This window comes from Protomyctophum parallelum, assembly GCF_964188405.1.
Source record: "Protomyctophum parallelum genome assembly, chromosome: 7".
Taxonomy (NCBI): domain Eukaryota; kingdom Metazoa; phylum Chordata; class Actinopteri; order Myctophiformes; family Myctophidae; genus Protomyctophum; species Protomyctophum parallelum.
The window spans coordinates 55091076-55112824 of record NC_139705.1 but is presented as its reverse complement, the minus strand read 5'-3'; the positions used below and the strand labels follow the sequence as shown (position 1 = coordinate 55112824).

The window sequence follows — 21749 nt, the reverse complement described above, 5'->3', positions numbered from 1 at the left end:
CCTTTATTTTATATATTTTTAATGGAGGGACAGACAGACCTTTATTTTATATATTTTAATGGAGGGACAGACAGACCTTTATTTTATATATTTTAATGGAGGGACAGACAGACCTTTATTTTATATATTTTAATGGAGGGACAGACAGGCCTTTATTTTATATATTTTTAATGGAGGGACAGACAGACCTTTATTTTATATATTTTAATGGAGGGACAGACAGGCCTTTATTTTATATATTTTAATGGAGGGACAGACAGACCTTTATTTTATATATTTTAATGGAGGGACAGACAGGCCTTTATTTTATATATTTTAATGGAGGGACAGACAGACCTTTATTTTATATATTTTAATGGAGGGACAGACAGGCCTTTATTTTATATATTTTAATGGAGGGACAGACAGACCTTTATTTTATATATTTTTAATGGAGGGACAGACAGACAGACCTTTATTTTATATATTTTAATGGAGGGACAGACAGGCCTTTATTTTATATATTTTTAATGGAGGGACAGACAGGCCTTTATTTTATATATTTTAATGGAGGGACAGACAGGCCTTTATTTTATATATTTTAATGGAGGGACAGACAGGCCTTTATTTTATATATTTGTAATGGAGGGACAGACAGACCTTTATTTTATATATTTTAATGGAGGGACAGACAGGCCTTTATTTTATATATTTTAATGGAGGGACAGACAGGCCTTTATTTTATATATTTTAATGGAGGGACAGACAGGCCTTTATTTTATATTTTTTAATGGAGGGACAGACAGGCCTTTATTTTATATATTTTAATGGAGGGACAGACAGGCCTTTATTTTATATATTTTAATGGAGGGACAGACAGACCTTTATTTTATATATTTTAATGGAGGGACAGACAGCAGGCCGACAGCCAATGGGGAGAGAGAGATGGGGGGGGGGGTGACATGCAGTAAAGGCCGTCAGGATGGGGAGTCGAACCCGCGGCACACTGCCAGACTGGATGACCAGCAGCCAAGGTGCCTGGACCTCTGAGCCACGGCCCAGGATGGACCTCTGAGCCACGGCCCAGGATGGACCTCTGAGGCCCAGGATGGACCTCTGAGCCACGGCCCAGGATGGACCTCTGAGCCACGGCCCAGGATGGACCTCTGAGCCACGGCCCAGGATGGACCTCTGAGCCCCACGGCCCAGGATGGACCTCTGAGCCACGGCCCAGGATGGACCTCTGAGCCACGGCCCAGGATGGACCTCTGAGCCCCACGGCCCAGGATGGACCTCTGAGCCACGGCCCAGGATGGACCTCTGAGGCCCAGGATGGACCTCTGAGCCACGGCCCAGGATGGACCTCTGAGGCCCAGGATGGACCTCTGAGCCACGGCCCAGGATGGACCTCTGAGCCACGGCCCAGGATGGACCTCTGAGCCACGGCCCAGGATGGACCTCTGAGCCACGGCCCAGGATGGACCTCTGAGCCCACGGCCCAGGATGGACCTCTGAGCCCCACGGCCCAGGATGGACCTCTGAGCCCACGGCCCAGGATGGACCTCTGAGCCCCACGGCCCAGGATGGACCTCTGAGCCCCAGGATGGACCTCTGAGCCACGGCCCAGGGTAAACCCTAACCCTTACAGATCTGATATTATATAAGATGAGATTCAATGGCTAAGGTATGTCTTGCTTTCTGATAATAATCTAGATCCACAAAGTAAACCAACAGTCAGAGTCAGACAGCAGGCTGACAGGAAATAGGGAGAGAGATATGGGGAGGAAGACATGCAGTAAAGGCCGTTGGGATCGGGAGTCGAACCAGCGGCACACTGCCAGACTGGATTACCAGCAGCCAAGGTGCCTGCCAAGGATGGACCTCTGAGCCACGGCCCAGGATGGACCTCTGAGGCCCAGGATGGACCTCTGAGCCCCACGGCCCAGGATGGACCTCTGAGCCCCACGGCCCAGGATGGACCTCTGAGCCCCAGGATGGACCTCTGAGCCCCAGGATGGACCTCTGAGCCCCAGGATGGACCTCTGAGCCACGGCCCAGACATTACTTATGGTTTTAATAAGTGCGTGCGTGCGTGCGTGCGTTGCGTGTGGGCGTGCGTTGCGTGCGTGCGGTGTGTGCGTGCGTGCGTGCGTGCGTGCGTTGCGTGCGGTGTGTGCGTACCTCTCCGCCGGGCTGTCCGGCTCCAGGAAGCGGATGACCGGCGGAGCGGACAGCGTCTCCGTAGCGAACACGCCTCCCTGCAGCTGGACCCCGAAGCCCGTCAGAGGGTCTCCTCTGAGGACCACCTCACTGGACTCTATGTGGACCACCTGACCCCCAGGACCCACCGAGGACGACGCTATGGACACTGGAGAGGAGAGCAGAGGTTAGGACTAGAGACACTGAGGAGAGGAGAGGAGAGGACTAGAGACACTGAGGAGAGGAGAGGAGAGGACTAGAGACACTGAGGAGAGGAGAGGAGAGGACTAGAGACACTGAGGAGAGGAGAGGACTAGAGACACTGAGGAGAGGAGAGGATAGGACTAGAGACACTGAGGAGAGGAGAGGAGAGGACTAGAGACACTGAGGAGAGGAGAGGAGAGGACTAGAGACACTGAGGAGAGGAGGGGAGAGGAGAGGACTAGAGACACTGAGGAGAGGAGAGGAGAGGAGAGGACTAGAGACACTGAGGAGAGGAGAGGAGAGGTTAGGACTAGAGACACTGAGGAGAGGAGAGGAGAGGACTAGAGACACTGAGGAGAGGAGAGGACTAGAGACACTGAGGAGAGGAGAGGAGAGGTTAGGACTAGAGACACTGAGGAGAGGAGAGGAGAGGACTAGAGACACTGAGGAGAGGAGAGGTTAGGACTAGAGACACTGAGGAGAGGAGAGGAGAGGACTAGAGACACTGAGGAGAGGTTAGGACTAGAGACACTGAGGAGAGGAGAGGTTAGGACTAGAGACACTGAGGAGAGGAGAGGAGAGGACTAGAGACACTGAGGAGAGGAGAGGAGAGGTTAGGACTAGAGACACTGAGGAGAGGAGAGGACTAGAGACACTGAGGAGAGGAGAGGAGAGGTTAGGACTAGAGACACTGAGGAGAGGAGAGGAGAGGACTAGAGACACTGAGGAGAGGAGAGGACTAGAGACACTGAGGAGAGGAGAGGAGAGGACTAGAGACACTGAGGAGAGGAGAGGAGAGGACTAGAGACACTGAGGAGAGGAGAGGAGAGGACTAGAGACACTGAGGAGAGGAGAGGTTAGGACTAGAGACACTGAGGAGAGGAGAGGAGAGGAGAGGACTAGAGACACTGAGGAGAGGAGAGGTTAGGACTAGAGACACTGAGGAGAGGAGAGGAGAGGACTAGAGACACTGAGGAGAGCAGAGGTTAGGACTAGAGACACTGAGGAGAGGAGAGGTTAGGACTAGAGACACTGAGGAGAGGAGAGGAGAGGACTAGAGACACTGAGGAGAGCAGAGGTTAGGACTAGAGACACTGAGGAGAGGAGAGGAGAGGACTAGAGACACTGAGGAGAGGAGAGGAGAGGTTAGGACTAGAGACACTGAGGAGAGGAGAGGAGAGGACTAGAGACACTGAGGAGAGGAGAGGACTAGATACACTGAGGAGAGGAGAGGAGAGGACTAGAGACACTGAGGAGAGGAGAGGACTAGAGACACTGAGGAGAGGAGAGGACTAGAGACACTGAGGAGAGGAGAGGAGAGGACTAGAGACACTGAGGAGAGGAGAGGAGAGGACTAGAGACACTGAGGAGAGGAGAGGAGAGGACTAGAGACACTGAGGAGAGGAGAGGAGAGGACTAGAGACACTGAGGAGAGGAGAGGACTAGAGACACTGAGGAGAGGAGAGGAGAGGACTAGAGACACTGAGGAGAGGAGGGGAGAGGAGAGGACTAGAGACACTGAGGAGAGGAGAGGAGAGGTTAGGACTAGAGACACTGAGGAGAGGAGAGGAGAGGTTAGGACTAGAGACACTGAGGAGAGGAGAGGTTAGGACTAGAGACACTGAGGAGAGGAGAGGTTAGGACTAGAGACACTGAGGAGAGGAGAGGAGAGGACTAGAGACACTGAGGAGAGTAGAGGTTAGGACTAGAGACACTGAGGAGAGGAGAGGAGAGGTTAGGACTAGAGACACTGAGGAGAGGTTAGGACTAGAGACACTGAGGAGAGGAGAGGAGAGGACTAGAGACACTGAGGAGAGGAGAGGAGAGGTTAGGACTAGAGACACTGAGGAGAGGAGAGGAGTGGACTAGAGACACTGAGGAGAGGAGAGGAGAGGAGAGGAGAGGACTAGAGACACTGAGGAGAGGAGAGGACTAGATACACTGAGGAGAGGAGAGGAGAGGACTAGAGACACTGAGGAGAGGAGAGGAGAGGACTAGAGACACTGAGGAGAGGAGAGGAGAGGACTAGAGACACTGAGGAGAGGAGAGGAGAGGACTAGAGACACTGAGGAGAGGAGAGGTTAGGACTAGAGACACTGAGGAGAGGAGAGGTTAGGACTAGAGACACTGAGGAGAGGAGAGGAGAGGACTAGAGACACTGAGGAGAGGAGAGGTTAGGACTAGAGACACTGAGGAGAGGACAGACAGACAGACAGACAGACAGACAGACAGACAGACAGACAGACAGACAGGATTCATTCATGCCTGAAGTCAGTGATACACAGGTTGCATCACCGGTTGCTGGGGGGGTTAAACATCTTTGTATCCTTATTTAATCCCCCTACAGGGGTCAGAGGGTACGAGGTACCCGCTATACATACTTTATTTTATTTTATTTTAGCGGCAGGCCACCGGGAAAGGTCCGGGCCTGCTGCCATTCTGCCCTCATGATCATGTCACTGTACCCGGATCAGTGAGTGACCAATAAACCCTCTGTACCCGGATCAGTGAGTGACCAATAAACCCTCTGTACCCGGATCAGTGAGTGACCAATAAACCCTCTTCATGATCATGTCACTGTACCCGGATCAGTGAGTGACCAATAAACCCTCTTCTATCTTCAATCCTTTTGCCAGCATCATTCTTGTGAGAGCAACAAAGGGTTGCATGTGTAGTTTGTCTGTTGGTTTGTATCATTTATGGTGTTCTGTAAAAGTGGAGGTATTATTGGGGGCTTTGTTTGTTGTGTGTGCCTCGACGGAGCGGGGCGGTAGAGTTTATGCTATCTGTTTTGTCCCGGTCCAGCCCTGGAGGCAGCAGGATGTTGCCTTACTAAAAAACGAGCGCTTAAGTTCCAAACTTACCCTACCCCCTTAGAGAGCATCTCTGTAGACTTAGATATAGCATTTGATACAGACTTATAGCATGTTATGTAGACAGCACTATAATTAGGTAGCATTTCTGTAGACTTAGATAGCATTTGATACAGACTTATAGCATGTTATGTAGACAGCACTATAATTGCATTGTATGTAGTCATAGCACGTCATAGTACACATGTATAGCATAGTATAGTATATATGTAAAACTATATGTAAAGTTTCATTATATAGATATTCCACTGTTACGTTCTTAGCTTACTGTAAACTCTGATAGCGAGAGGGATGCGGTGTGCTAATGGTCACCAGTGACAGGCCTATTAAACTTTAATAATAATAATAATAATAATGTTTAACGTACGAGAGCTCTTGTGGTCCTTGTTCCTGCGGTTCCTCCTCCTGGCGGTGGAGTTGCGGGGGGTGGTGGGGGGTCCGGTGGGGGGTCCGATGGGGGGTCCGATGGGGGGTCCGGGCAGCGCGGGGCAGGGCACGGTGCTGCTCCCCTGGGAGCTGAACCCGGAGGTGACCGTCGACGAGGGGGAGAACCCGGCGCTGACCACCGCTGGAGGGAAGAGAACCACAACACATCATTACAGTTATCTCTGCTGCCACCCGCTGGAGGGAAGAGAACCACAACACATCATTACAGTTATCTCTGCTGCCACCCGCTGGAGGGAAGAGAACCACAACACATCATTACAGTCATCTCTGCTGCCACCCGCTGGAAGGAAGACCACACAACACATCATTACAGTTCTCTGCTGCCACCCACTGGAAGGAAGACCACACAACACATCATTACAGTCATCTCTGCTGCATCACATTACAGTAACATGGGGAAATTCACATCACATTACAGTAACATGGAGGAAATTCACATCACATTACAGTAACATGGGGAAATTCACATCACATTACAGTAACATGGGGGAATTTCACATCACATTACAGTAACATGGAGGAAATTCACATCACATTACAGTAACATGGGGGAAATTCACATCACATTACAGTAACATGGGGGAAATTCACATCACATTACAGTAACATGGGGGAAATTCACATCACATTACAGTAACATGGGGGAAATTCACATCACATTACAGTAACATGGGGGAAATTCACATCACATTACAGTAACATGGGGGAAATTCACATCACATTACAGTAACATGGGGGAAATTCACATCACATTACAGTAACATGGGGAAATTCACATCACATTACAGTAACATGGAGGAAATTCACATCACATTACAGTAACATGGGGGAAATTCACATCACATTAAGGTAACATGGGGAAATTCACATCACATTACAGTAACATGGGGGAAATTCACATCACATTACAGTAACATGGAGGAAATTCACATCACATTACAGTAACATGGGGGAAATTCACATCACATTACAGTAACATGGAGGAAATTCACATCACATTACAGTAACATGGGGGAAATTCACATCACATTACAGTAACATGGGGGAAATTCACATCACATTACAGTAACATGGGGGAAATTCACATCACATTACAGTAACATGGAGGAAATTCACATCACATTACAGTAACATGGAGGAAATTCACATCACATTACAGTAACATGGGGGAAATTCACATCACATTACAGTAACATGGGGGAAATTCACATCACATTACAGTAACATGGGGGAAATTCACATCACATTACAGTAACATGGGGGAAATTCACATCACATTACAGTAACATGGGGGAAATTCACATCACATTACAGTAACATGGAGGAAATTCACATCACATTACAGTAACATGGGGGAAATTCACATCACATTACAGTAACATGGGGGAAATTCACATCACATTACAGTAACAAGGAGGAAATTCACATCACATTACAGTAACATGGGGGAAATTCACATCACATTACAGTAACATGGAGGAAATTCACATCACATTACAGTAACATGGGGGAAATTCACATCACATTACAGTAACAAGGAGGAAATTCACATCACATTACAGTAACATGGGGGAAATTCACATCACATTACAGTAACATGGAGGAAATTCACATCACATTACAGTAACATGGGGGAAATTCACATCACATTACAGTAACATGGGGAAATTCACATCACATTACAGTAACATGGGGGAAATTCACATCACATTACAGTAACATGGGGGAAATTCACATCACATTACAGTAACATGGGGAAATTCACATCACATTACAGTAACATGGAGGAAATTCACATCACATTACAGTAACATGGGGGAAATTCACATCACATTACAGTAACATGGAGGAAATTCACATCACATTACAGTAACATGGGGGAAATTCACATCACATTACAGTAACATGGAGGAAATTCACATCACATTACAGTAACATGGGGGAAATTCACATCACATTACAGTAACATGGGGAAATTCACATCACATTACAGTAACATGGGGGAAATTCACATCACATTACAGTAACATGGGGAAATTCACATCACATTACAGTAACATGGAGGAAATTCACATCACATTACAGTAACATGGGGGAAATTCACATCACATTACAGTAACATGGGGGACATTCACATCACATTACAGTAACATGGGGGAAATTCACATCACATTACAGTAACATGGGGAAATTCACATCACATTACAGTAACATGGAGGAAATTCACATCACATTACAGTAACATGGGGGAAATTCACATCACATTAAGGTAACATGGGGAAATTCACATCACATTACAGTAACATGGGGGAAATTCACATCACATTACAGTAACATGGGGGAAATTCACATCACATTACAGTAACATGGAGGAAATTCACATCACATTACAGTAACATGGAGGAAATTCACATCACATTACAGTAACATGGGGGAAATTCACATCACATTACAGTAACATGGGGGAAATTCACATCACATTACAGTAACATGGGGGAAATTCACATCACATTACAGTAACATGGGGGAAATTCACATCACATTACAGTAACATGGGGAAATTCACATCACATTACAGTAACATGGGGGAAATTCACATCACATTACAGTAACAAGGAGGAAATTCACATCACATTACAGTAACATGGGGGAAATTCACATCACATTACAGTAACATGGAGGAAATTCACATCACATTACAGTAACATGGGGGAAATTCACATCACATTACAGTAACATGGGGGAAATTCACATCACATTACAGTAACATGGAGGAAATTCACATCACATTACAGTAACATGGGGGAAATTCACATCACATTACAGTAACATGGGGGAAATTCACATCACATTACAGTAACATGGGGGAAATTCACATCACATTAAGGTAACATGGGGAAATTCACATCACATTACAGTAACATGGGGGAAATTCACATCACATTACAGTAACATGGGGGAAATTCACATCACATTACAGTAACATGGAGGAAATTCACATCACATTACAGTAACATGGAGGAAATTCACATCACATTACAGTAACATGGGGGAAATTCACATCACATTACAGTAACATGGGGGAAATTCACATCACATTACAGTAACATGGGGGAAATTCACATCACATTACAGTAACATGGGGGAAATTCACATCACATTACAGTAATATGGGGGAAATTCACATCACATTACAGTAACATGGAGGAAATTCACATCACATTACAGTAACATGGGGAAAATTCACATCACATTACAGTAACATGGGGGAAATTCACATCACATTACAGTAACATAGGGAAATTCACATCACATTACAGTAACATGGGGGAAATTCACATCACATTACAGTAACATGGGGGAAATTCACATCACATTACAGTAACATGGGGGAAATTCACATCACATTACAGTAACATGGGGAAATTCACATTACAGTAACATGGGGAAATTCACATCACATTACAGTAACATGGAGGAAATTCTTGTTTGTGCAGCAGCTCATCATTGCAGTTAAAATAAATAAAGTACATGGTACAATATGTATGCATATAAAAATAATTAAATAAAGTGATGTAGCCTATGTGTATATATATTTGTGTTCCATTCCTATAATAACTGATGTTAAAATACAGCAGCGTAGACCTGCCCTTTGTGTTCCATTCCTATAATAACTGATGTTAAAATACAGCAGCGTAGACCTGCCCTTTGTGTTCCATTCCTATAATAACTGATGTTAAAATACAGCAGCGTAGACCTGCCCTTTGTGTTCCATTCCTATAATAACTGATGTTAAAATACAGCAGCGTAGACCTGCCCTTTGTGTTCCATTCCTATAATAACTGATGTTAAAATACAGCAGCGTAGACCTGCCCTTTGTGTTCCATTCCTATAATAACTGATGTTAAAATACAGCAGCGTAGACCTGCCCATTGTGTTCCATTCCTATAATAACTAATGTTAAAATACAGCAGCGTAGACCTGCCCTTTGTGTTCCATTCCTATAATAACTGATGTTAAAATACAGCAGCGTAGACCTGCCCTTTGTGTTCCATTCCTATAATAGCTGATGTTAAAATACAGCAGCGTAGACCTGCCCATTGTGTTCCATTCCTATAATAACTGATGTTAAAATACAGCAGCGTAGACCTGCCCTTTGGGTTCCATTCCTATAATAACTGATGTTAAAATACAGCAGCGTAGACCTGCCCTTTGTGTTCCATTCCTATAATAACTGATGTTAAAATACAGCAGCGTAGACCTGCCCTTTGTGTTCCATTCCTATAATAGCTGATGTTAAAATACAGCAGCGTAGACCTGCCCTTTGTGTTCCATTCCTATAATAACTGATGTTAAAATACAGCAGCGTAGACCTGCCCTTTGTGTTCCATTCCTAGAAGCCAATAATTCTGCTGTTCTGACTAAACTCAGTCTAATCAGCACAACAGATGCTATTTATAATGTGATTAATCTGTTCTCAAATCTTATATTAACGGCTAGCTGTGCTGGCATGCTCATTTCAGCACTGCTGGAGAGCCAATTTCAACCAATTGCTTATTGATCAGAAGAACTACCATGTAGTAATATCAATATTTCATTCCACTTTTGTCTTTTTATTCCTCCTTTTTTGGGCGACTCCTCTGTGAACCACCAGAGGGTGCTCAAGTACCACCAGTGGTTGTTCAGCTCTGCATCACTTTATGTGTGACCCAATAGTGTACTTCTTGTGAATTAAGTAATGAAATGTTTAACAATAATTTAACTTTGAGGGTAAAATGAAACCAAATGGACCCTCTCAAAGATCTAATAAGGGTCCATTTGGTTACCACACACACACACACACACACACACACACACACACACACACGGCCTGTCACAAGATTTAAAATTCTAATTAGATTAATCACAGATTAATCACAGTTTAGCTGTGATTAATTATGATTAATCACCGGATTGTAAATATGCCCCAAATATATAATATATAAATATTTATGTATGTTTGTACGGACAGACAGATAAATAAATAATGGCAGATATACAGATTTACAAATTTACATTTGATAATTAGGAGGACAAATAGTGTGCAGCCTTACAATTTAGGCATTTATCAGACTCTCTAAATCATCTGAGCCACGGACCACCATTTGATGCCATTTAGGTGACATTCACACCAGAGCTGCGATTAAAACAAATCCTGCTGCACATTGTCAGAAAGTGTGCTTCGTTTGGCAGGTGTGAAGGCTCATTTGAATCCCAATGAGTGTCAAAGAACCGCATTTTACTCCGAGCAAAAAACGGGGGTTTCGCTTCGCTTCCAATCGCACTTGACTACGATTCGGTGCAGGTGTGAATGCAATCCGCAGTAAATAAAGGAAATGAAGCAAACATAATGTGGCGGGTGAGGAGCTGAACACAGTTGGAGACGGAGAAGGCATATTTTACGCAGCGCAAAGATGTCCCGTTACCGTGGATAGACGTGGTCGAATGAGGAGACTGAAGCCCTGATCGAAATGAAGACGAGTACATTAATCAATTGCTTACGGAAACACATACAAACACTGCAGTGTATTATAGCGTACAGAATATTCTGTCTGTCTGTCTGTCTGTCTGTCTGTCTGTCTGTCTGTGCGTGCCGTAAACATGGAGTGCTGTCACTGTGTGGGGACTAGTGGGGAGTAGGGACTTTCATCTCGATAAACTTGTAAACATTTTGCGCTGCTGTCTGTTATATCAGTGCGCTCAGCGCTGGGCCTCCATGCCCAAAAGAACAGTGCGTGGCTGCATGCGTATAGTGAGAGAGAGAGAGAGAGCCTACACAGATTTCACTGTGTAGTCTATAGTTTATGAATGGAACACATTGATAAAGGTCCCCCCTGCTGTGTAGGCTATAGTTTATGAATGGAACACATTGATAAAGGTCCCCCCTGCTGTGTAGGCTATAGTTTATGAATGGAACACACTGATAAAGGTCCCCCCTGCTGCGTAGGCTATAGTTTATGAATGGAACACATTGATAAAGGTCCCCCCTGCTGTGTAGGCTATAGTTTATGAATGGAACACATTGATAAAGGTCCCCCTGCTGTGTAGTCTATAGTTTATGAATGGAACACATTGATAAAGGTCCCCCCTGCTGTGTAGGCTATAGTTTATGAATGGAACACATTGATAAAGGTCCCCCCTGCTGTGTAGGCTATAGTTTATGAATGGAACACATTGATAAAGGTCCCCCCTGCTGTGTAGGCTATAGTTTATGAATGGAACACATTGATAAAGGTCCCCCCTGCTGTGTAGGCTATAGTTTATGAATGGAACACATTGATAAAGGTCCCCCCTGCTGTGTAGGCTATAGTTTATGAATGGAACACATTGATAAAGGTCCCCCTGCTGTGTAGTCTATAGTTTATGAATGGAACACATTGATAAAGGTCCCCCCTGCTGTGTAGGCTATAGTTTATGAATGGAACACATTGATAAAGGTCCCCCCTGCTGTGTAGGCTATAGTTTATGAATGGAACACATTGATAAAGGTCCCCCCTGCTGTGTAGGCTATAGTTTATGAATGGAACACATTGATAAAGGTCCCCCCTGCTGTGTAGGCTATAGTTTATGAATGGAACACATTGATAAAGGTCCCCCCTGCTGTGTAGGCTATAGTTTATGAATGGAACACATTGATAAAGGTCCCCCCTGCTGTGTAGACTATAGTTTATGAATGGAACACATTGATAAAGGTCCCCCCTGCTGTGTAGACTATAGTTTATGAATGGAACACATTGATAAAGGTCCCCCCTGCTGTGTAGGCTATAGTTTATGAATGGAACACATTGATAAAGGTCCCCCCTGCTGTGTAGACTATAGTTTATGAATGGAACACATTGATAAAGGTCCCCCCTGCTGCGTAGTCTATAGTTTATGAATGGAACACATTGATAAAGGTCCCCCCTGCTGTGTAGTCTATAGTTTATGAATGGAACACATTGATAAAGGTCCCCCCTGCTGCGTAGACTATAGTTTATGAATGGAACACATTGATAAAGGTCCCCCCTGCTGTGTAGGCTCTAGTTTATGAATGGAACACATTGATAAAGGTCCCCCCTGCTGTGTAGGCTATAGTTTATGAATGGAACACACTGATAAAGGTCCCCCCTGCTGCGTTTACAATTGCTGCGAATGACAGCTGCAGTGTGAAGGCAAACCGCAGCAAATTAAATATGCAAGAATCCCAATTTCTCCGCCCATTCGCATCGAGTCTACCGAAGTATTAGGTGAGAATGTGACCTTAGCCTCTCAGACCCATTTGAGCCACGGACCACCATCTGATAAACTTACATTTGCAGTGGTCTGGGGCCAGTGGGGTGTGGGTTATGAACTTACATTTGCAGTGGTCTGGGGCCAGTGGGGTGTGGGTTATGAACTAACATTTGCAGTGGTCTGGGGCCAGTGGGGTGTGGGTTATGAACTTACATTTGCAGTGGTCTGGGGCCAGTGGGGTGTGGGTTATGAACTAACATTTGCAGTGGTCTGGGGCCAGTGGGGTGTGGGTTATGAACTTACATTTGCAGTGGTCTGGGGCCAGTGGGGGTGTGGGTTATGAACTTACATTTGCAGTGGTCTGGGGCCAGTGGGGTGTGGGTTATGAACTAACATTTGCAGTGGTCTGGGGCCAGTGGGGTGTGGGTTATGAACTTACATTTGCAGTGGTCTGGGGCCGGTGGGGGTTAGGGGTTATAAACTTACATTTGCAGTGGTCGGGGGCCGGTGGGGGTTAGGGGTTATGAACTTACATTTGCAGTGGTCGGGGGCCGGTGGGGGGTGGGTTATAAACTTACATTTGCAGTGGTCGGGGGCCAGTGGGGGTTAGGGGTTATGAACTTACATTTGCAGTGGTCTGGGGCCAGTGGGGGTGTGGGTTATGAACTTACATTTGCAGTGGTCTGGGGCCAGTGGGGGTGTGGGTTATGAACTTACATTTGCAGTGGTCTGGGGCCGGTGGGGGTTAGGGGTTATAAACTTACATTTGCAGTGGTCGGGGGCCGGTGGGGGGTGGGTTATGAACTTACATTTGCAGTGGTCGGGGGCCGGTGGGGGTTAGGGGTTATGAACTTACATTTGCAGTGGTCGGGGGCCAGTGGGGGTTAGGGGTTATGAACTTACATTTGCAGTGGTCGGGGGCCGGTGGGGGTTAGGGGTTATGAACTTACATTTGCAGTGGTCGGGGGCCGGTGGGGGGTGGGTTATAAACTTACATTTGCAGTGGTCGGGGGCCGGTGGGGGGTGGGGGTTATAAACTTACATTTGCAGTGGTCGGGGGCCGGTGGGGGGTGGGGGTTTCGGGGCTGGGGTCCCGGGCTGCTCCAGGGCTTCCCCCCCCCCAGGCTGGGACAGTAGTTTCCACCAGCAGTGCTGCTCTGGTCCCAGTGATGGCTGCTCTTCTGTACTCTGACTGGAAGACACACAACAATATGAACATTTCAGGATTAAAAAAGCTAAAAAACATATAGCAGATCTACAAGCTTGCAGCCCAGCACACTGTGCTGGGCTGCAAGCTTGTAGATCTATCTGATTTTTTTTTTTAACGACAACGCTAAAATCTAAAACTATGTCACATGCGTTCCGGCTGTAATCAGACTCACTCTTCTTGTCGTTAACCGTTTGTGCGATTTATATTATATTCAGCCCACGGAAATCCCCCCCCCCCCCCCCTCCAATGTCTAAATCCCCCCCCCCCCCCCAACCATCTACCCCCCCTCGCTGCCAGAGGGAACATCAACCAGCGTGATAATTGATATTTAATGTCTTCTTCATGGAAGAATGTATATCCTGCAGGGTGTGCGTGCGTGCGTGCGTGCGTGTGTGTGGGTGTGCGTGTGCGTGTGTGTGCGTGCGTGCGTGCGTGCGTGTGTGTGCGTGCGTGCGTGTGTGTGTGTGTGCGTGCGTCTCCCGCAGGCTGGTTGTCATTGTGACGAGCGGTCTGTAAATCTGTTTAGACACAGAGTTAAATCCACTGAATGGAAAAGAGGATCTCATCAGAGAGAGGTCTATGGATTGAGTGCATAGGCCTGAAGTACAGTACTGTACAGTACAGTACAGTACAGTACAGTACTTTACTTTACTGTACAGTACAGTACAGTACAGTACAGTCAAGGACCCCTGACTGGTCAGTCAACTTGTAAAAGTATATAAGGCTTCGTCTATTTAGCTTGAATAGTTTATTAGATATAAATGTATAAATATCAACAGAACACAGTACAGTACAGTACTGTACAGTACAGTACAGTACTGTACAGTACTAGTACTAGTACTGTACAGTACTGTACTGTACTGTACAGTACTGTACTGTACTGTACTGTGTTCTGTTGATATTTATACATTTATATCTAATAAACTATTCAAGCTAAATAGACGAAGCCTTATATACTTTTACAAGTTGACTGACCAGTCAGGGGTCCTTGAGGGGGTTCATGGTGGTACCAACATCAATAAAGCATGAAATTGTGGACAAAATATTATCTAACGACAACAACATATTCTACAGTTTTGGGTCTGAGAGGCTAAATGTCATCAGATGGTGGTCCGTGGCTCAGATGGGTCTGAGAGGCTAAGTGTCATCAGATGGTGGTCCGTGGCTCAGATGGGTCTGAGAGGCTAAATGTCATCAGATGGTGGTTCCGTGGCTCAGATGGGTCTGAGAGGCTAAATGTCATCAGATGGTGGTCCGTGGCTCAGATGGGTCTGAGAGGCTAAATGTCATCAGATGGTGGTTCCGTGGCTCAGATGGGTCTGAGAGGCTAAATGTCATCAGATGGTGGTCCGTGGCTCAGATGGGTCTGAGAGGCTAAGTGTCATCAAATGGTGGTCCGTGGCTCAGATGGGTCTGAGAGGCTAAATGTCATCAGATGGTGGTTCCGTGGCTCAGATGGGTCTGAGAGGCTAAATGTCATCAGACGGTGGTCCGTGGCTCAGATGGGTCTGAGAGGCTAAATGTCATCAGACGGTGGTCCGTGGCTCAAATGGGTCTGAGAGGCTAAATGTCATCAGATGGTGGTTCCGTGGCTCAGATGGGTCTGAGAGGCTAAATGTCATCAGATGGTGGTCCGTGGCTCAGATGGGTCTGAGAGGCTAAATGTCATCAGATGGTGGTTCCGTGGCTCAGATGGGTCTGAGAGGCTAAATGACATCAGATGGTGGTCCGTGGCTCAGATGGGTCTGAGAGGCTAAATGTCATCAAATGGTGGTTCCGTGGCTCAGATGGGTCTGAGAGGCTAAATGTCATCACATGGTGGTTCCGTGGCTCAGATGGGTCTGAGAGGCTAAATGTCATCAGATGGTGGTTCCGTGGCTCAGATGGGTCTGAGAGGCTAAATGTCATCAAATGGTGGTCCGTGGCTCAAATGGGTCTGAGAGGCTAAATGTCATCAGATGGTGGTCCGTGGCTCAGATGGGTCTGAGAGGCTAAATGTCATCAGATGGTGGTTCCGTGGCTCAGATGGGTCTGAGAGGCTAAATGTCATCAGATGGTGGTCCGTGGCTCAGATGGGTCTGAGAGGCTAAATGTCATCAGATGGTGGTCCGTGGCTCAGATGGGTCTGAGAGGCTAAATGTCATCAGATGGTGGTCCGTGGCTCAGATGGGTCTGAGAGGCTAAATGTCATCAGATGGTGGTTCCGTGGCTCAGATGGGTCTGAGAGGCTAAATGTCATCAGATGGTGGTCCGTGGCTCAGATGGGTCTGAGAGGCTAAATGTCATCAGATGATGGTCCGTGGCTCAGATGGGTCTGAGAGGCTAAATGTCATCAGATGGTGGTTCCGTGGCTCAGATGGGTCTGAGAGGCTAAATGTCATCAGATGGTGGTCCGTGGCTCAGATGGGTCTGAGAGGCTAAATGTCATCAGATGGTGGTCCGTGGCTCAGATGGGTCTGAGAGGCTAAATGTCATCAGATGATGGTCCGTGGCTCAGATGGGTCTGAGAGGCTAAATGTCATCAGATGGTGGTTCCGTGGCTCAGATGGGTCTGAGAGGCTAAATGTCATCAGATGGTGGTCCGTGGCTCAGATGGGTCTGAGAGGCTAAATGTCATCAGATGGTGGTCCGTGGCTCAGATGGGTCTGAGAGGCTAAATGTCATCAGATGGTGGTCCGTGGCTCAGATGGGTCTGAGAGGCTAAATGTCATCAGATGGTGGTCCGTGGCTCAGATGGGTCTGAGAGGCTAAATGTCATCAGATGGTGGTTCCGTGGCTCAGATGGGTCTGAGAGGCTAAATGTCATCAGATGGTGGTTCCGTGGCTCAGATGGGTCTGAGAGGCTAAATGTCATCAGATGGTGGTCCGTGGCTCAGATGGGTCTGAGAGGCTAAATGTCATCAGATGGTGGTCCGTGGCTCAGATGGGTCTGAGAGGCTAAATGTCATCAGATGGTGGTCCGTGGCTCAGATGGGTCTGAGAGGCTAAATGTCATCAGATGGTGGTCCGTGGCTCAGATGGGTCTGAGAGGCTAAATGTCATCAGATGGTGGTCCGTGGCTCAGATGGGTCTGAGAGGCTAAATGTCATCAGATGGTGGTTCCGTGGCTCAGATGGGTCTGAGAGGCTAAATGTCATCAGATGGTGGTTCCGTGGCTCAGATGGGTCTGAGAGGCTAAATGTCATCAGATGGTGGTTCCGTGGCTCAGATGGGTCTGAGAGGCTAAATGTCATCACATGGTGGTCCGTGGCTCAGATGGGTCTGAGAGGCTAAATGTCATCACATGGTGGTCCGTGGCTCAGATGGGTCTGAGAGGCTAAATGTCATCAGATGGTGGTCCGTGGCTCAGATGGGTCTGAGAGGCTAAATGTCATCACATGGTGGTCCGTGGCTCAGATGGGTCTGAGAGGCTAAATGTCATCAGATGGTGGTCCGTGGCTCAGATGGGTCTGAGAGGCTAAATGTCATCAGATGGTGGTTCCGTGGCTCAGATGGGTCTGAGAGGCTAAATGTCATCAGATGGTGGTCCGTGGCTCAGATGGGTCTGAGAGGCTAAATGTCATCAGATGGTGGTCCGTGGCTCAGATGGGTCTGTGAGGCTAAATGTCATCAGATGGTGGTCCGTGGCTCAGATAGGTCTGAGAGGCTAAATGTCATCAAATGGTGGTCAGTGGCTCAAATGGGTCTGAGAGGCTAAATGTCATCAGATGGGTCTGAGAGGCTAAATGTCATCAATTTGCAACTCTAGATTTGTTTTATAAATGGGATTTATCTAGAGTTAATACCCTCCATTGACTACCCATTCATCCACATTGCGTTTGTGATCTGCTTGTATTAAACGACGTTAAACTCACCAACATTGCAGCTGTAGGGAAAGCTTCAATTATCCTCTTTCAAACTGCCAAGCTTTGGTTTCATAAAAATCCACCGCAGACATTTTATGAATTACTTTCTATCAATACATTCTGTGCAGGTGATTATTTAAGTGTTGGAGTTTGGAAGCGCTCGTCGTACGTCACTGAACGGCCCTGCGTTCCACCGGTTCAGAATGTCCACATAATGCAGGAGGCAGCAGGGCGAGCCGTTAAAGAAAACGAGTGCTTCCAAACTCCAACACTTATAAAAAATAATCACCTGCTCAGAATGTCTTGACAGAAAGTATCTCATAACAACATGTCTACGGTGGATCTTTATGACACAAGCTCTGCAGATTGAAAGAGGATAATTGAAGCTTTCCCTACAGCTGTGATGTTTAATACAAGCAGATTGGAAATGCAATGTGAATGAGTGGGGAGTCAATGGAGGGTATTGCAACTCTAGATTCATCACATTATAAAAACAATCTAGTTAAATCCAGTGAACATGAAGAGAGATGATAGATAGATGTTAAATCATGTTACATCATATTAAATCCATAGCCCCACAAGTCAGAACCCAATGGTACTGAAGTTTCTGACATTTTGGAGACCCAGTAGCCATGGGGTCCTATTCCACCTCCACCCTGCCACCTGGTACGCGGACATGAATAAACATAAATACTGTGGATACGTTGTTTCTGCGCCGTTTGAGAGCTTCTGTTCGTTTGAGTTATTCTGAATGTGTCAACTATAAGTACCTATAAATACCGCTGCGAATATCTCCTGTGGCGCGGAAGCCGTTAAGTATTTTTAATCTTTGTTTGACCGATTTAGTCGCTTTGATTCTTCTCTTCCTTCCTTATTTATTGACACCTCATTGTACCGCCTATCTGGCTAGCTAGTGGCTATAGCTATGACAGAGCAGATCAGAGGCAGGAACGTAGCCAAGCACAAGCCAACCGCACAGCGGGAGGCGGTACAATAAACTGTAAATAAACAAGGAAGGAAGAGAGGAATCAAAGCTTCCAAATCGGTCAAACATAGATTCAAAATACTTAACGGCTTCCGCGGCACAGGATAATTCGCAGCGGTGTACGTTGTAAACTAGAGTTCACACATTCAGAAGCCCTCAAACGAACAGAAGCCCTCAAACATCTCAGAACACCACGTTACCGAAGCTATTTATGTCCGCGTTCCATCATTTCCATACGAAAACACATCACCGCACAGGGACCCTACGGGTCAGCCCGGTTCGGTTCGGATTGGGCTGACCCAGGGGGTTCCGAGAGGGGCTATATTAAATCCAGTGAACATGAAGACAGATGATAGATATAGATGTTAAATCAGGAAAATCTGGTAAAATCATGTTAAATCCAGTGAACATGAAGACAGATGATAGATAGATAGATGTTAAATCATGTTAAATCCAGTGAACATGAAGACAGATGATAGATAGATAGATAGATGTTAAATCATGTTAAATCATGTTAAATCATGTTAAATCCAGTGAACATGAAGACAGATGATAGACAGATGTTAAATCATGTTAAATCATGTTAAATCCAGTGCATATGAAGACAGATGATAGATAGATGTTAAATCATGTTAAATCCAGTGAACATGAAGACAGATGATAGAAAGATGTTAAATCATGTTAAATCATGTTAAATCCAGTGAACATGAAGACAGATGATAGAAAGATGTTAAATCATGTTAAATCCAGTGAACATGAAGACAGATGATAGATAGATGTTAAATCATGTTAAATCCAGTGAACATGAAGACAGATGATAGATAGATGTTAAATCATGTTAAATCCAGTGAACATGAAGACAGATGATAGATAGATGTTAAATCATGTTAAATCATGTTAAATCCAGTGAACATGAAGACAGATGATAGATAGATGTTAAATCATGTTAAATCATGTTAAATCATGTTAAATCCAGTGAACATGAAGACAGATGATAGAAAGATGTTAAATCATGTTAAATCATGTTAAATCCAGTGAACATGAAGACAGATGATAGATAGATGTTAAATCATGTTAAATCATGTTAAATCCAGTGAACATGAAGACAGATGATAGATAGATGTTAAATCATGTTAAATCCAGTGCATATGAAGACAGATGATAGATAGATGTTAAATCATGTTAAATCATGTTAAATCATGTTAAATCCAGTGAACATGAAGACAGATGATAGAAAGATGTTAAATCATGTTAAATCATGTTAAATCCAGTGAACATGAAGACAGATGATAGATAGATGTTAAATCATGTTAAATCATGTTAACTCCAGTGAACATGAAGACAGATGATAGATAGATAGATGTTAAATCATGTTAAATCCAGTGAACATGAAGACAGATGATAGATAGATGTTAAATCATGTTAAATCCAGTGAACATGAAGGCAGATGATAGACAGATGTTAAATCATGTTAAATCATGTTAAATCATGTTAAATCATGTTAAATCATGTTAAATCCAGTGAACATGAAGACAGATGATAGATAGATGTTAAATCATGTTAAATCCAGTGAACATGAAGACAGATGATAGAAAGATGTTAAATCATGTTAAATCCAGTGCATATGAAGACAGATGATAGACAGATGTTAAATCATGTTAAATCATGTTAAATCCAGTGCATATGAAGACAGATGGCAGATAGACAGACATGATGAAATGAAGCCTTACGTTTTCTGACCAGCCTGGATAAAACTCGGGTCAAGTTGTAGATCATGTTTGTTGTTTGTTTGTTTGTTTTTATCGTTTTACGTTGACAACCCGAAGCTGAAGGAATGGAGGGATGAAGGAACGTCAACAAACTCCAGGTTGGTCAGTCTGGTGTTTGTTTAGAGGAGAGATAGAGGTTGGTAGAACTACTAAAACAAAATGCCTGCTGTCTCCGAGGCCAGTGGACAACAGGTTGGTCAGTCTGTGGCTTGTTTGGACGAGAGAGGAGAGACAGATCTGCTGTTTGGAGAAGGTTTGACGACAGGGTGTGGTTTTAGAGAGGAGAGACAGATCTGCTGTTTGGAGAAGGTTTGACGACAGGGTGTGGTTTTAGAGAGGAGAGACAGATCTGCTGTTTGGAGAAGGTTTGACGACAGGGTGTGGTTTTAGAGAGGAGAGACAGATCTGCTGTTTGGAGAAGGTTTGACGACAGGGTGTGGTTTTAGAGAGGAGAGACAGATCTGCTGTTTGGAGAAGGTTTGACGACAGGGTGTGGTTTTAGAGAGGAGAGACAGATCTGCTGTTTGGAGAAGGTTTGACGACAGGGTGTGGTTTTATCTCAGCACAGCTGAGAGCCTCACTGCTGATGAGACAGGAAGTCTTCTTCTTCTTCTTTCCGGTTTTATGGCGGTTGGCAAACCTTTCAAGGCGCATTACCGCCACCAGCTGGACTGTGTTAGTACTGCTAGGGATTGTGCAGCAAACCAATACAATGAACCAAAACATTCTATTCACCAAGGGAGCATTTCTATAAATAAACCAAAACATTCTATTCACCAAGGGGGCATTTCTATAAATAAACCAAAACATTCTATTCACCAAGGGGGCATTTCTTATGTACTTGGCAGTGGCGTGCCGTGCACAGACATTTAGAGGGGCAGGTGCTCAAGTGGAAAAAAAGGGCACCTTGTGCAGCGCATTTTGGGGCGGGAACCCATTTTGGTGCTTTAGCTATTTAAAAATAGCAGATCTACAAGCTCATAGCGC

General features: G+C 45.4%; 1 protein-coding gene across 1 annotated transcript in view; it reads right to left on the bottom strand.

The window, feature by feature from the left end:
• Positions 1-21749, bottom strand: part of LOC310862176 (glutamate receptor-interacting protein 2-like) — a gene marked incomplete at its 5' end in the record, with an annotated part of 122898 nt that overhangs the window by 73739 nt on the left and 27410 nt on the right. Inside the window, 4 exons of the mRNA XM_083769909.1 lie at positions 2161-2347; positions 5623-5823; positions 13440-13466; positions 13996-14145. Of these exons, the coding sequence (XP_083626035.1) occupies positions 2161-2347; positions 5623-5823; positions 13440-13466; positions 13996-14145 (565 nt within the window). The remainder of the gene's footprint in view (positions 1-2160; positions 2348-5622; positions 5824-13439; positions 13467-13995; positions 14146-21749) is intronic.